At 41.8% G+C, this 14,230-nt stretch overlaps 1 protein-coding gene across 3 annotated transcripts in view; it reads left to right on the top strand.

Annotated features, from left to right (window-relative positions):
• Positions 1 to 768: 768 nt before the first annotated feature.
• The window catches only part of LOC130275438 (pancreatic alpha-amylase-like), a 14,954-nt gene continuing 1,492 nt past the window's right edge, over positions 769 to 14,230 (top strand). The window contains exons 1-10 of one of the 3 annotated variants that reach the window (XM_056523412.1): positions 769 to 852; positions 2,428 to 2,603; positions 5,431 to 5,577; positions 5,766 to 5,963; positions 6,787 to 7,017; positions 7,986 to 8,119; positions 8,242 to 8,364; positions 8,487 to 8,586; positions 8,670 to 8,791; positions 9,561 to 9,686. In XM_056523412.1, coding sequence (XP_056379387.1) covers positions 2,436 to 2,603; positions 5,431 to 5,577; positions 5,766 to 5,963; positions 6,787 to 7,017; positions 7,986 to 8,119; positions 8,242 to 8,364; positions 8,487 to 8,586; positions 8,670 to 8,791; positions 9,561 to 9,686 — 1,349 coding nt within the window. In that variant the 5' untranslated portion in view covers positions 769 to 852; positions 2,428 to 2,435. Of the gene's footprint in view, positions 853 to 1,707; positions 1,841 to 2,427; positions 2,604 to 5,430; positions 5,578 to 5,765; positions 5,964 to 6,786; positions 7,018 to 7,985; positions 8,120 to 8,241; positions 8,365 to 8,486; positions 8,587 to 8,669; positions 8,792 to 9,560; positions 9,687 to 14,230 lie in introns of those variants that run through there. The other 2 variants (XM_056523411.1, XM_056523413.1) reach the window with 2 other exon arrangements.

Here is a 14,230-nt window from a genome sequence, read left to right as displayed (position 1 = left end):
TTGGGATGCGATCCGCGAGCGGGCGCATCACACTATGCGAATCGCATCCCCGTCGGCAGTGTCAGTGCAGCGCTCCCGGTCAGCGGGTCTGACCGTGGCGCTGCAGAGAGGAGAACGCCGCGAGCGCTGCGGGGAGGAGCAGGGACCCGGAGCGCTCGGCGTAACAGGTGCCCAGTACTGTACACAGTATTCTATGTGTGGTCTGACCAGTGATTTGTACAGTGGTAGAATTATTTCCTTGTCGTGGGCATCTATGCCCCTATTGATGCACCCCATGATTTTATTAGCCTTGGCAGCAGCTGCCCGACACTGGTCCCTACAGCTAAATTTTCTGTTAACTAAGCTTACATTGACGTGGTCTGAAATGGCAGGAGGTGCTCAAGCCCAAGTGCAGTTGTGCACCTACGCTGGGGTGGAGGTCCTGCACTTGTGATCTGTTGCTATGGGCGATCCCTAGCATAATATGCATACAATGAAGGATGCCTGCAGACGGTCACAAGTACCAAAATATAGGTTCACTACTGTGGTAGATGTAAACAATGACATTAGCTAACCCAAATTGCAGCAGCAGGTCCTTGTAGACTGCTCCCCGGTTACCCCCAGTGTGCCATTTCAGACCACGTCAATGTAGTTGTTTAATGTTTAAATTATGAGTGTTACGCATCCACGCGTTTATCTGGTGTAGGATGTCATTGTGGTACTTGTGACCGTCTGCATGCATCCTCCATTGTATGCATATTATGCTGGGGATCACCCATAGCAACGGACCACAAGGGCAGGACCTACACCCCAGTGTACGTGCACAACTGCACTTGGGGTTGAGTATCTCCTGCCATTTCAGACCACGTCAATGTAAGCTGTTTAATGTCTAAAGTTTATACAGTGACCCCCCGACCTACGATGGCCCCGACATACGATCATTTCAACATACGATGGACTCTCAGAGGTCATTGCATGTTGAAGGCAGCATCAACATACGATGCTTTTGTATGTCGGGGCCATCGCATAAACGGCTATCCGGCAGCGCAGACTGCTTCAGCTCCCACCGGATAGCTGTTTACGGTGCCCAGTGTGGTCGGCTGACGATCACTTACCTGTCCTCGGGGCTCCGGCGTGTCCTCTTTGGGATCCCCTGCATCGTTGGCGCTCTCCATGATCGTCATCACGTCGCTGCGCATGCCGTCCGGTCATCCAATAGGAGCGGCGTGCGTAGCGACGTGATGGCGGCGACGGAGAGCAAGGATGCCGGGGAAGCAGAGGCCTTGCCGGAGCGTCGCGGGACACCCCGGGGACGCGGCGACAGCGATGGAAGGCGACATCCAGGGCAGCGGTGACGAGCGGTAACGGTCCGGAGCGGCGGGGACAGGTGAATATAACCTCCAATACCAGTGGTCTTCAACCTGCGGACCTCCAGGTGTTGTAAAACTACAACTCCCAGCATGCCCGGACAGCCGTTGGCTGTCCGGGCATGCTGGGTGTTGTAGTTTTGCAACATCTGGAGGTCCGCAGGTTGTAGACCACTGTCCTATACTTTACATTGCACGGATCCCTCAACATACGATGGTTTCAACAAACGATGGTCCATTTGGAACGGATTACCATCGTACGTTGAGGGACCACTGTACTAATGCACCCTTTTATCATATTGGTAGCATTAAGGTTTCACCTGTGAGGCCGGCAATATATTAGCCAACCAGGGTGGGGCTTGTAGCCTGTGACCCCCTCCCCCTCCGATTATATGTGTGCTCAGCCTCACAGGAGGTAACTGTGGTGCAGTCTACAAGTTGGACCTATTGTTGCTGTAATTTGGGTCCTGGTTTTGCTTATCTGGCACAGGTAGGTCAGTGTTAGTTCCCGTACCAACCTTGGCGTTGGTGTGCGGGCTCAGGTATGTCCTTCATATACGGATATACTGGCTAATGTCTCAATTTTACATCAGTTTTGAGGGTTAGCCAATGTCATTGTTTACATCTACCACAGTAGTGCACCTATATTGTGGTACTTGTGACCATCTGCAGGCATTGCCCATAGCAACCACATTATGCTGGGGATCGTCCATAGCAACGGACCACAAATGTAGGACCTCCACCCCAGTGTAGGTGCACAACTGCACTTGGGGTTGAGCACCTCCTGCCATTTCAGTCCACGTCAATGTAGTTGTTTATTGTTTTAATCTACTGTTAACTAAGACTCCTGTAGCATAGTACATTCTTAGTACTTCTTTTGTATGTGTTCTGTTAATAAAATTTAAGTGATATGGCTATGCTACAAATATGATAAAACATGTCTACCTGTGAGAATTTCCAGAATATCATCACCTGGCTTCACGTATCACAGAAAAGAGTCACAGGGGGTTATTTAAGTGCACAAACTACGTAACTCACAGTATAAATGAGCATAAATTGAGAATTTCCCATCTCACATTAGCAGGTAGGATGAAGCTCCTTCTTCTGCTGGTGGCTGTCGGGCTATGCTCCGCTCAGTACAATCCCAACACCAGGTCAGGACGGACATCAATTGTCCACTTATTTGAGTGGAGATGGGACGACATTGCAGCAGAGTGTGAACGGTACCTGGGACCCAATGGATTTGGAGGAGTCCAGGTAGGTTGACGATCCCTGTAATATGAATCGGGAGACATTTTGCATCTTATGAGTTTTTTACATTATCCACTGAGACGTTCTACAATGTCCACATTTTGTCAGGTTTATTTTTGTTGTATATGACTGAGGACAGATGGTTGTCCATAATGAGATCACTATGCTAAGGGCTAAAGAGTCCCACCATATGGTTATTAAATATTAGCATACAGTAACTAGATAGCACCCCATATCTTGACTAAATGACACCACAAAAAAATATCACACTATTTAACCAAAATTAGTATGTTTTGAAAATTGCCCTATTTTAACCACCTACAGCTTTCAAATTTTTCCATATACGGGGCAGACTGAGGATTATTATTATTATTATTATATTTTTTTTTTTTTTTTTTTTTTTTGTGCCGTGATCTGCAGTTATTGGTATCACAAATGTTTTTGATATTTCTGACTTTTACGTATGCGGCAATAGCAAATATGTTTCATTTTTAAGTTTTTTTTTTTTTTTTTGTGGGGAAAAAGGGACGATTTATATTTTTATAAAAATGTATTTCTTTTTTTTTTTTTTTGTATGTGTGTGTGTATTTTTTATATACACCTTATGTCCCCACAGGGGACTATTAATAGCAATCATTTAATTGCAGATACTGAACAGTGCAATGCATAGGACATAGCACTGATCAGTGTTATCGGTGATTTTCTGCTCGATCTCAGACCAGAGCAGAAGACCCTTGGCGACGGACAGAGGCAGGTGAGGGGACCTCCGGAGGCCATGCTGGATGATCGGATCGCCCCCAGCGCTGCCAGAGGAATCTGATCATCCATTTTAAGTACCGCACTGCCGCAGATCACTGCATCTGAGGGGTTAATGGCGCACATCAGCGCGGTCGCTGATGTCTGCCAATAACGGCGGGTCCCTGGCAGCCGGGACCTGCCACACATGATGCGAGCACCAGCCCGCTGCTCGAGGTCATGTCCATTACATAAAAATATGTAATCGTGGGTTAAGTTTCACTGCACCATGACGTACATTAACGTCTATTGTCGTTAAGGGGTTAAAAGGGTACTCCGGTGGAAAACATTTGTATGTATTTTTTTTTTTTTAAATCAACTGGTGCCAGAAAGTAAAACCGATTTGTAAATTACTTAGATTAAAAAAATCTTAATCCTTCCAGTACTTATCAGATGCTATATGCTCCATAGGAAGATCCTTTAGTGCAAGTCTATGTAAGGTGGAGCAAAAAAGGGATTCTTGCATCTGATTTATGATGCCTGAAACATGGGCAACAGGAAATCTGGAAAGGCTTTCTAACAATTATGTTTTGCTCTGAAATGCTGTGTTGCGAAAGGGGTGTGGCTTTGGCAGATGGGACATAGCTTGGTCAAAAAGGGTATGTGGATTAAGCTTTATAAGGGTACCATCATTGCTCAGTTCTAAGCTGGATAACCTTTCACAACTGATTAGCGTTGAGCACGAATATTCGAATTGCAAATTTTTACCGCTAATATTTAGAATATAGCGATATAAATTCGTTATGGAGAATATTCATTTTTTTTCACACTACACCTAACAATGAGTGATCATCCCTCCCTGCTTCCAGCTTATGGTCCAAAAGAAGGCTCCAGTATTATTTACTGTGTGAGTCGGTGTGGAGCACTAATATTTCGTATATGCGAAAATTTGTGGATATCCGCACTTCCAGAGGACACTGATCTCTCCCTTCTTTGAGCTTGTGGGCCAATGAGAAGGATGCAAATACAGTTGTCAGAGGTTATCAACATCCCTAGCAACCAATAGGAAAGTAGTTAGTTGAAAGATATAATCGCACATGCGCACCCTGGAAATTTCGTTATGAACTTCGCATGGGAAAAACAAGTGAACGAATATGCGAAATTTGCAAAGGACGAATATTCATCCATATATTGCAAATTTGAATATGATCTGTTCTGTTCATCATTACAACTGATGCCACAAGGTGGAAGAGTTGAATATGGTCCGGCACCTACTTATTTTTGCAGGATGGGGGATTGCTGCAAGATGCATTTCCCGTCTGGTGTTCCGGTTTCCCAATTGAGGTGCTTGATAAACTGACCTGTGCTATTCAAATGAACGGGATCAGTTTTTCTATGGCACTTTTCTACGACACTGGAGGGAAACAAAACTGGATCCCTGGCCATATTTGATGGCACCCTGAGTTTTGATGCATTTATTAGTAATTTCCAAGCTCACTTCACTCAATGGGTGGTATAGACATCCACAAGGCAAAAAAGTACATTGAAAAATTCCCCATACACTGTGTAGCAATGATGCAGTGGAGTGAAAGAGGCTCACGTGATAAATTCTCCACATAGTTTTAAACGAAGAGAAGAAACCAGAAAGACTTTCCAGACACTTCATCCGGTGCCACTGCTTGGTTTTAATCCAGTCGTTCATAACAAAGGAACCTGTCAGGATTTTATGCTTTCCATAGTTCAGACAACATAAACGTCTTGACAGACTTTTTAATTTCAGGAAACCAAATACACGAAGAATGTATTCATTCATATATCGGGATAATTATTATTATTTTTTTTATGTTATTCTGTTCACACTGCATAATGGATTGGATTTTCGGAGAAACACTTAAGAAAAATGTCTATTTAAAACACAGGTTTCATTTAGTCATGGTAGAAATCCGAAATTAAAGGAGTTGGTAAACCCTACAGAATCTTGTAGACTACAGGATCCCAATTTCGCTGCTCTTGTACATTATGAACATAACCTCATTTGGGACTGCAAAATTCTCCATTACATATAACATTTTCTTGTTTGTTTTTATGCATTTTGTAGATTTCTCCACCAAATGAGCATATCACCGTTACCAGTCCATGGAGACCATGGTGGGAGAGATACCAGCCTATCAGCTATAAGCTGTGCTCTCGTTCTGGTAATGACCAACAATTCAGAGACATGGTGACCAGATGTAACAATGTTGGGGTGAGTGTGAATATTTTGTAGTAGCCTCTGTATCCTATACGGATTTATGATAAATCTGGCCCAACTCTAAAAACTTCTTCCAGTTTATAGGGCAATTTTATAATAAACGTACATAAATGAACCTTTGACCGCTCTGCTTTTGTAAGTCTTTAATACTATAGTAATGTTTACTTAATTACCGTTCTTAGGTATATATCTATGTGGATGCCGTCATCAATCACATGTGTGGCGCAGGAGGTGGCGAAGGTACTCATTCTTCTTGTGGAAGCTATTTCAATGCTGGTGCAAGAAATTTCCCTGCTGTTCCATTTTCTAGCTGGGACTTCAATGATGGCAAGTGCAGGACTGGCAGTGGAGAAATCGAGAACTACGGTGATGCTTACCAGGTATACATACTTACTGTATTCTCACCTGATGCCAAGTGTATACATAAGAATGAATTGTCAGGCCTCCATATACAAAAGTCAGCAGGACCATTTGACTATCATACATGTGCGGAGGTCCTCCTCACACCCCCAGACAGGTGATGTTGGGGGGGTGGGGCGGAAGCATTGTGCATGTAGAGTACACACATTTATTTGGGGGTGGTCGAGAAGAACATCTGTCGACCAAATGAGAATTTGGCCATGAAAAGTATCGTGCATCAGTTCCTCATACTGTAGATACACCAATGAACACATGGATAAATGGCTTCCGCTTCCAGTTGTCACTCAATGAGGTCAGAACTAGGAGAATTACTGGAATCAGAAGTTATTTTAACACACAACGCGTTTCAAGGCAGAGATGGCTTTTTTTTTTATCAGGCGTGCACAATAGAACAAAATACATGCATACATGTTGTGCACACCTGATGAAAAGGCCATCTCTGCCCTGAAACGCGTTGTGTTAATATAACTTAGGATTCCAGTAATACTCCTGGTTCTGACCTCAATGAGTGACAACTGGCAGCGCGGAATTACTCCAATTTTTTCTTTGTGTTCATTGGTGTATCCTGTGCACGCCGACTTGGTGTGAGAAGTCTGCAGCAGCTGTTCCAGATCTAAAAGTTCTCTTACCATGCGATGTGAGAGTTGTGCCTTGGTTATAGCACAACATTACAGGGGGAGCGTATAACTCACCTGCCTTTACATAGTGTCGACCCACTGATTCTGCACATTGGAATGCTCCTGTTCTCTTCTTGTTATCATACGTAGATGACTTCCTTCATAGGTCCGTGACTGCCGTCTTGTTAGTCTCCTTGATCTTGCCTTGGAGAAGGACTACGTTCGGGATAAGATTGCCGATTTTTTGAACACTCTCATTGACATCGGTGTAGCTGGCTTTAGATTTGATGCTGCCAAACACATGTGGCCCGGAGACCTCAAGGTTATCACCGACAAGCTTCGCAATCTCAACACCCAATGGTTTCCCAATGGAGCCAGACCCTTTATCTTCCAGGAGGTAATTTAATCTTTGAGGATTTATGGCAAATTCTGTATTTTAATGAACATACAATTTTGGTCATCAATAGTTAGACACTTTTTTTCTCAAAAAAATTGCCCCAACAACTCTACCCAAACAAGTTTTATATATTCTTTTTTCTTATATAGAGAGCTATTTTTGATACCATATTTTCACCAATATTTGTATAATTGTGCATAAATAAATTAATATTACATTTTTAAACATGAATATTTAATTACGTTTTTATTTAACCAATTCACACACATATTGGTGGTGGTATGCCTATTTTTTTTTTTTTTATATAAAAAAGATCATAAAAGATTTATGATACATAATTAAGAATAAATAACTAACTTCATATCAAGGAAAAAAAACTGCAGTAAAAGTCTGCACCGCCAGTCCATACAATTACTGCCAACCGTGGTGGTCAATCACAAAATGACAAGCTTGAATCCAGGTAAAAGTCACAGAAGACACTCTACTTTTCAAATCAGATCACGGATACAGCAATGGCCAACGAGCCGTTTCACGCTTTGCGTGAAACGGCCCGTTGACCATTGCTGTACCTGTGACCTATTGGAGACAAAATGAAGAAAAAAATCTGCATTGAAACGTGAATGCCATCTATCTATTACCTGGATTAATAATTATCTTTACTATGTAGTTTTCCATTGTTACTGTGGCTTCCACAGGAGAGCATCCATGATTAAATGATTGGTCATGTGATTGCCAGGCGCTGCCAATGCCTCTATTCAATTATGCCTTGTGCAAAGCCAGATGGGATATTTCTAACAGGATTACAGATATGTTATAACATTTACATATTGCAAAAAACACAAAAGCTTAATAAAATGTATAATATGTATATAAATTATATTTGTATTGAGAAATTTTTTCACCAAATATAGACTAAAATATTTAAAAGCAAGTATTTTAAATTTGCTGCTCAAATCCTTATGGTTTAGGTTATCGATCTTGGGGGTGAAGGCATTTCAACCAGTGAATACTTTGGAATTGGAAGAGTCACAGAGTTTAAGTATGGCGCCAAGCTCGGAACAGTTATCCGTAAGTGGAATGGAGAGAAGATGGCCTATTTGAGGTAAGTCGTAACAATTGTCATCAAAGCTGTGACACTGGAAGAGACGGTATACACTTGAAGCATACATTTTTTTTTTTTTTTGAAAGAGAAAAAAAATGATTAAATTTACTTTTTCTCTCTAGAAACTGGGGAGAAGGTTGGGGTTTTATGCCCAGTGATAGAGCCTTGGTCTTTGTAGACAACCATGATAACCAGAGAGGACACGGTGCAGGCGGAGCCTCAATTCTCACCTTCTATGACTCTCGGTAATGCTGTTACTTTGGAAATGATAGATTTAAAAAAATAAAAATAAAATAAGTGTGTTTTTTTTATCTATTAATATCCACTCATTATGCTTAAAATTGATAATTTTACTCTTGTTCTACAGTCTCTATAAGATGGGACTTGGCTTCATGTTGGCCCATCCCTATGGCTTCACACGTGTCATGTCCAGTTTCAGTTGGGATAGGTACTGGGTTGATGGCAAGGTAAGATGACTTGTACTGCACTAACTATAGGTCCAAGGTATGCCATTTAGAAAGCTACTCAAAACTTGTACTATTGTTCATAGGATGTCAATGACTGGATTGGACCACCAAGCTATTCTGATGGTTCCACAAAGCCTGTCCCTATTAAACCTGATACCACTTGTGGCGATCGTTGGGTCTGTGAGCATAGATGGCGCCAGATCAGGTAAGTTGTAAAGGAACTCCAAAATGTAACCACAAAAGAACATAAAAACCGGCACTGCCAGTCTGTAACCAATTTAAATCTTCCCTCCAATGGTGTAGCCAGTGCTAGCATATAGTGAAACTGTGGTGGTGGTGGTGGTGGTGCTGCACGCATGAAATGAATGAACAATGCAAACACTGGAAAGAAAAGTGCGGAGCAACTCACCCGGTAAGTTGATAGCAGCAGAATGATTCACTTCATGTCTGTTCGATGGACAAGCAGAGAGGCGGTAGATGGAAATGGGGGAATCAGGCGTCGGGCCACAGCCGTATCACACCATTCGGTGCTTCGTCAGGCCCCTTCAGAATCAGGGGCCTGACAAGCACCTAACGGTGTGATATGGCTGTGGCCCAACATCTGATTTCCCCGATTCCATCTACTGCCTCCCTGCTTGTCCATTGAATGGACGTGAAGTGAATTCTTCTGCCGCTATCAACTTACTGGGTGTGTTGCTCTGCACCTTTCCAGTGTTTGCATAACTCCAAAATTTTACACCACAATCATTGTCATGTTTATCATATTTGCACATTCTTATCAATTTTCCTTTCAAATTGATGTGAAATATATAGTACATCTCTTGATATTTTTCATATGAAGTAGCCATCAATGGTAATGTTCATATAAAGTTGTTGTTTTATGGAAGAATAAGTGGCATCACATCAATGTCTTCAGTGTAAGGATTCTGATATTTTGATATTTTTATTTTTATATTTTTTTATTTTATGTTTAGGAACATGGTTATTTTCCGTAATGTGGTAGATGGACAGCCCTTCTCCAATTGGTGGGACAACGGAAGCAACCAAGTTGCGTTTGGTCGTGGAAATAGAGGATTCATTGTGTTTAACAACAATGATTGGTAAGAGTCATATTCTCTTTTGCATGCAATGTGATATATCAATCAAATTTACACTGCTCAAAAAAAAAATAAAGGGAACACTTAACACAATGTAACTCCAAGTCAACCACACTTCTGTGAAATTACTGTCCACTCAGGAAGCAACACTGACAATCAATTTCACATGCTGTTGTGTAAATGGAACAGACAACAGGTGGAAATTATAAGCAATTAGCAGGACACCCCCCAATAAAAGAGTGGTTCTTCAGTTGGTGACCACAGACCACTTCTCAGTTCCTATGCTTCCTGGCTGACGTTTTGGTCACTTTTGAAGGCTGGCAGTGCTTTCACTCTAATGGTAGCATGAGATGGAGTCTACAACCTACACAAGTGGCTCAGGTAGTGCAGCTAATCCAGGATGGCACATCAATGCGAGCTGTGGCAAGAAGGTTTGCTGTGTGTCAGCGTAGTGTCCAGAGCATGGAGGTGCTACCAGGAGACAGGCCAGTACATCAGGAGACGTGGAGGAGGCCGTAGGAGGGCAACATCCCAGCAGCAGGACCGCTACCTCCTCCTTTGTGCAAGGAGGAGCAGTGCCAGAGCCCTGCAAAATGACCACCAGCAGGCCACAAATGTGCATCTGTCCACTCAAATGGTCAGAAACAGACTCCATGAGGGTGGTATGTGGGCCCCTCACCGTATAAGACGTTTGGCATTTGCCAGAGAACACCAAGACTGGCAAATTCACCGCTGGTGCCCTGTGCTCTTCATGGATGAAAGCAGGTTCACACTGAGCACATGTGACAGTCTGAAGACACTGTGGAGAATGTTCTGCTGCCTGCAGCATCCTCCAGCATGACCGGTTTGGTGGTGGGTCAGTAATGGTGTGGGGTGGCATTTCTTTGGGGGGCCGCACAGCCCTCCATGTGCTTGCCAGAAGTAGCCTGACTGCCATTAGGTACCGAGATGAAATCCTCAGACCTCTTGTGAGACCATATCCTGGTGCAGTTGGCCCTGGGATCCTCCCAATGCAAGACAATGCTAGACCTCATGTGGCTGGAGTGTGTCAGCAGTTCCTGCAAGAGGAAGGCATTGATGCTATGGACTGGCCCGCCCATTCCCCAGACCTTAATCCGATTGAGCACATATGGGACATCATGTCTCTCTCTATCCACCAATGCCACGTTTCACCGCAGACTGTCCAGGAGTTGGTGGATGCTTTAGTCCAGGTCTGGGAGGACATCCCTCAGGAGACCATCCTCCACCTCATCAGGAGCATGCCCAGGCATTGTAGGGAGGTCATACAGGCACATGGAGGCCACACACACTACTGAGCTTCATTGTGACTTGTTTTAAGGACATTACATAAAGTTGGATCAGCCTGTAGTGTGGTTTTCCACTGATTTTTTTGTGACTCCATATCCAGACTTCCATGGGTTGATACATTTGATTTTTGTGGTCAGCACATTCAACTATGTAAAGACGAAAGTATTTCATACAATTGTCATTCATTCAGATCTAGGGTGTGATCTTAGTGTTCCCTTTTATTTTTGTGAGCAGTGTATTTAAAGAGGACCTGTCATCAAACCATATTTTCTAAAATAACTCAGATTATATTCACTAACTACTCCTAACGCCCTCCTGCCGTGAATTTTATTTTATTAATTTTTTTTTCTCCTAGCATTCATAAGCTGTGTATCATACCTTTTCCCTTTGTTCACTTTATGTGAGCTCCTGGCAGTAGAAAGTGGCATCACTGAAGCCTGCGAGAGCTGTGCCCCACCATGCACTGCACGCACTTCCTGAGTTTGGTCACCTGCCAGGCGGGGAGGAGACCAAACTAACTGTTTGACTTGTGGCAGGGAACAGAACAGAGCCACCTAGTGGCCGTTTTTTCAATAACATTAAAAACATATTAAGGTTGAATTTTAACAGCAAGTAAATAGCAAAGTGTCTTATAATTGACATAAGGAACAATATATTAAGTTTAGTGTGGTGACAGTTACTGTTTAAAAAAAAAATAACTATGGTAGAAAACATTACTTGGGGTTAAAGCAGTGCTCCCTAATATATTATACAAATAAACCTATGACTAGCTCAATTCTGTTTAACTCATTTATGTATGGTCCTATCATGCAACTCTAGGCTTTGGTGCATTAACCCCTTAAGGACTCAGCCCATTTGGGCCTTTAACCCCTTAAGGACTCAGGGTTTTTCCGTTTTTGCACTTTAGTTTTTTCCTCCTTACCTTTTAAAAATCATAACCCTTTCAATTTTCCACCTAAAAATCCATATTATGGCTTATTTTTTGCGTCGCCAATTCTACTTTGTAGTGACATTAGTCATTTTACCCAAAAATGCACGGCGAAACGGAAAAAATCATTGTGCGACAAAATGGGGAAAAAAAAACGCCATTTTGTAACTTTTGGGGGCTTCCGTTTCTACGCAGTGCATATTTCGGTAAAAATTACACCTTATTATTCTGTAGGTCCATATGGTTAAAATGATACCCTACTTATATAGGTTTGATTTTGTCGCACTTCTGGAAAAAATCATAACTACATGCAGGAAAATTTATACGTTTAAAAATGTCATTTTCTGACCCCTATAACTTTTTTTTATTTTTCCACGTACGGGGCGGTATGAGGACTCATTTTTTGCGCCGTGATCTGAAGTTTTTATTGGTATGATTTTTGTTTTGATCGGACTTTTTGATCACTTTTTATTCATTTTTTTAATGTTATAAAAAGTGACCAAAATACGCTTTTTTGGACTTTGGAATTTTTTTTGCGCGTACGCCATTGACCGTACGGCTTAATTAATGATATATTTTTATAGTTCGGACATTTAAGCACGCGGCGACACCACATATGTTTATTTTTATTTATTTTTTACACTGTTTTATTTTTTTTATGGGAAAAGGGGGGTGATTCAAACTTTTATTAGGGAAGGGGTTAAATGACCTTTATTAACACTTTTTTTTTTTTTAACTTTTTTTTTGCAGCGTTATAGGTCCCATAGGGACCTATAACACTGCACACACTGATCTCTCATCCTGATCACAGGCGTGTATTAACACGCCTGTGATCAGCATTATCGGCGCTTGACTGCTCCTGCCTGGATCTCAGGCACGGAGCAGTCATTCGTCGATCGGACACCGAGGAGGCAGGTAAGAGCCCTCCCGGTGTCCGATCAGCTGTTCAGGAGCCGCGATTTCACCGCGGCGGTCCCGAACAGCCCGACTGAGCAGCCGGGATACTTTTAGTTTCACTTTAGAAGCGGCGGTCAGCTTTGACCGCCGCTTCTAAAGGGTTAATACCGCACATCGCCGCGATCGGCGATGTGTGGTATTAGCCGCGGGTCCCGGCCGTTGATTAGCGCGGGAGCCGGCGCAGGACGTAAATATACGTCCTGCGTCGTTAAGGGGTTAAAGACTCAGACAATATTATTTTTCCTTTTTTTTTTTCATTATTTCCTCCTTGCCTTCTAAAAATCATAACTTTTAGATCTTCCTCCACAGACTAGTTTGTTTTTTTTTCTTTTTTTTTTGTTCTTTTGTAATGGCATCACTCAGTTTACCATGAAATGTATGGCGCAACAAAAATCAAGAAAATCACAATTTTGCTAATTTTGGAAGGTTTCGTTTTCATGCTGTACACTTTTCTATTATACCGCTTTAAAAAAAATCGCTAACTTTTTAACCAAATTAGTGCGTTTAAAACCACACTTTTGCTGACCTATAACTTTTTTAAAAATGTTTCCGTATAAGCGGCGGTATGAAGGCTTATTTTTTGCGCTGTGATCTGTAATTTTTTTTTTTTTTTTTTTTTAAATACCATATTTGCACATATAAAACTTTTAAATAATTTTTTACATTTTTTGGGGAATAAAATGTTATAAAAAAAAAAAGCAGCAACTTTGGACTTTTTAATTTATTTATTTTTTTTTTACATTCACGCCGTTCACCGTATGGTATAATTAACATTACATTTTAATAGTTCGGATATTTACACACGCGGTGATACCAAATATGTTGACAAAAAAAAAAATTTTTAACACTTTTTGTGGGTAAAATGGGGGGAAAGATGGACAATAAAAATTTTTATTGGGAGGGGATTTTTCAAATTTTTTAGTTTTTTTTAGTTTCTTTTTAACTTTTATTATTACACTTTAATAGTCCCCATAGGGGACAATTCATAGCAATCATTTGATTGCTAATGCTGTTCAGTGCTATGCATAGGACATAGCACTGATCAGTATTATCGGTCATCTTCTGCTTGGTCAGACCAGATCGCGGATGTCTGCTATTACCGGCGGGTCCCTGGCTGCAATCAGCAGCCGGGACCTGCCACGCATGACCCGAGCATCGCTTGTTAAAGGGGTATTCCAGGCAAAACTTATTTTTTTATTTTTTATAGAGAGATAGAGATATAGATCAACTGGCTCTGGGAAGTTAAACAGATTTGTAAATTATTTCTATTAAAAAATCTTAATCCTTCCAATAGTTATTAGCTTCTGAAGTTTTCTGTCTAACTGCTCAATGATGATGTCACGTCACGGGAGCT

The sequence above is a fragment of the Hyla sarda genome, chromosome 6, assembly GCF_029499605.1.
Source record: "Hyla sarda isolate aHylSar1 chromosome 6, aHylSar1.hap1, whole genome shotgun sequence".
Lineage (NCBI taxonomy): Eukaryota > Metazoa > Chordata > Amphibia > Anura > Hylidae > Hyla > Hyla sarda.
The sequence above is the reverse complement of the archived record's forward strand: the minus strand, read 5'-3'. Positions and strand labels throughout refer to the sequence as shown.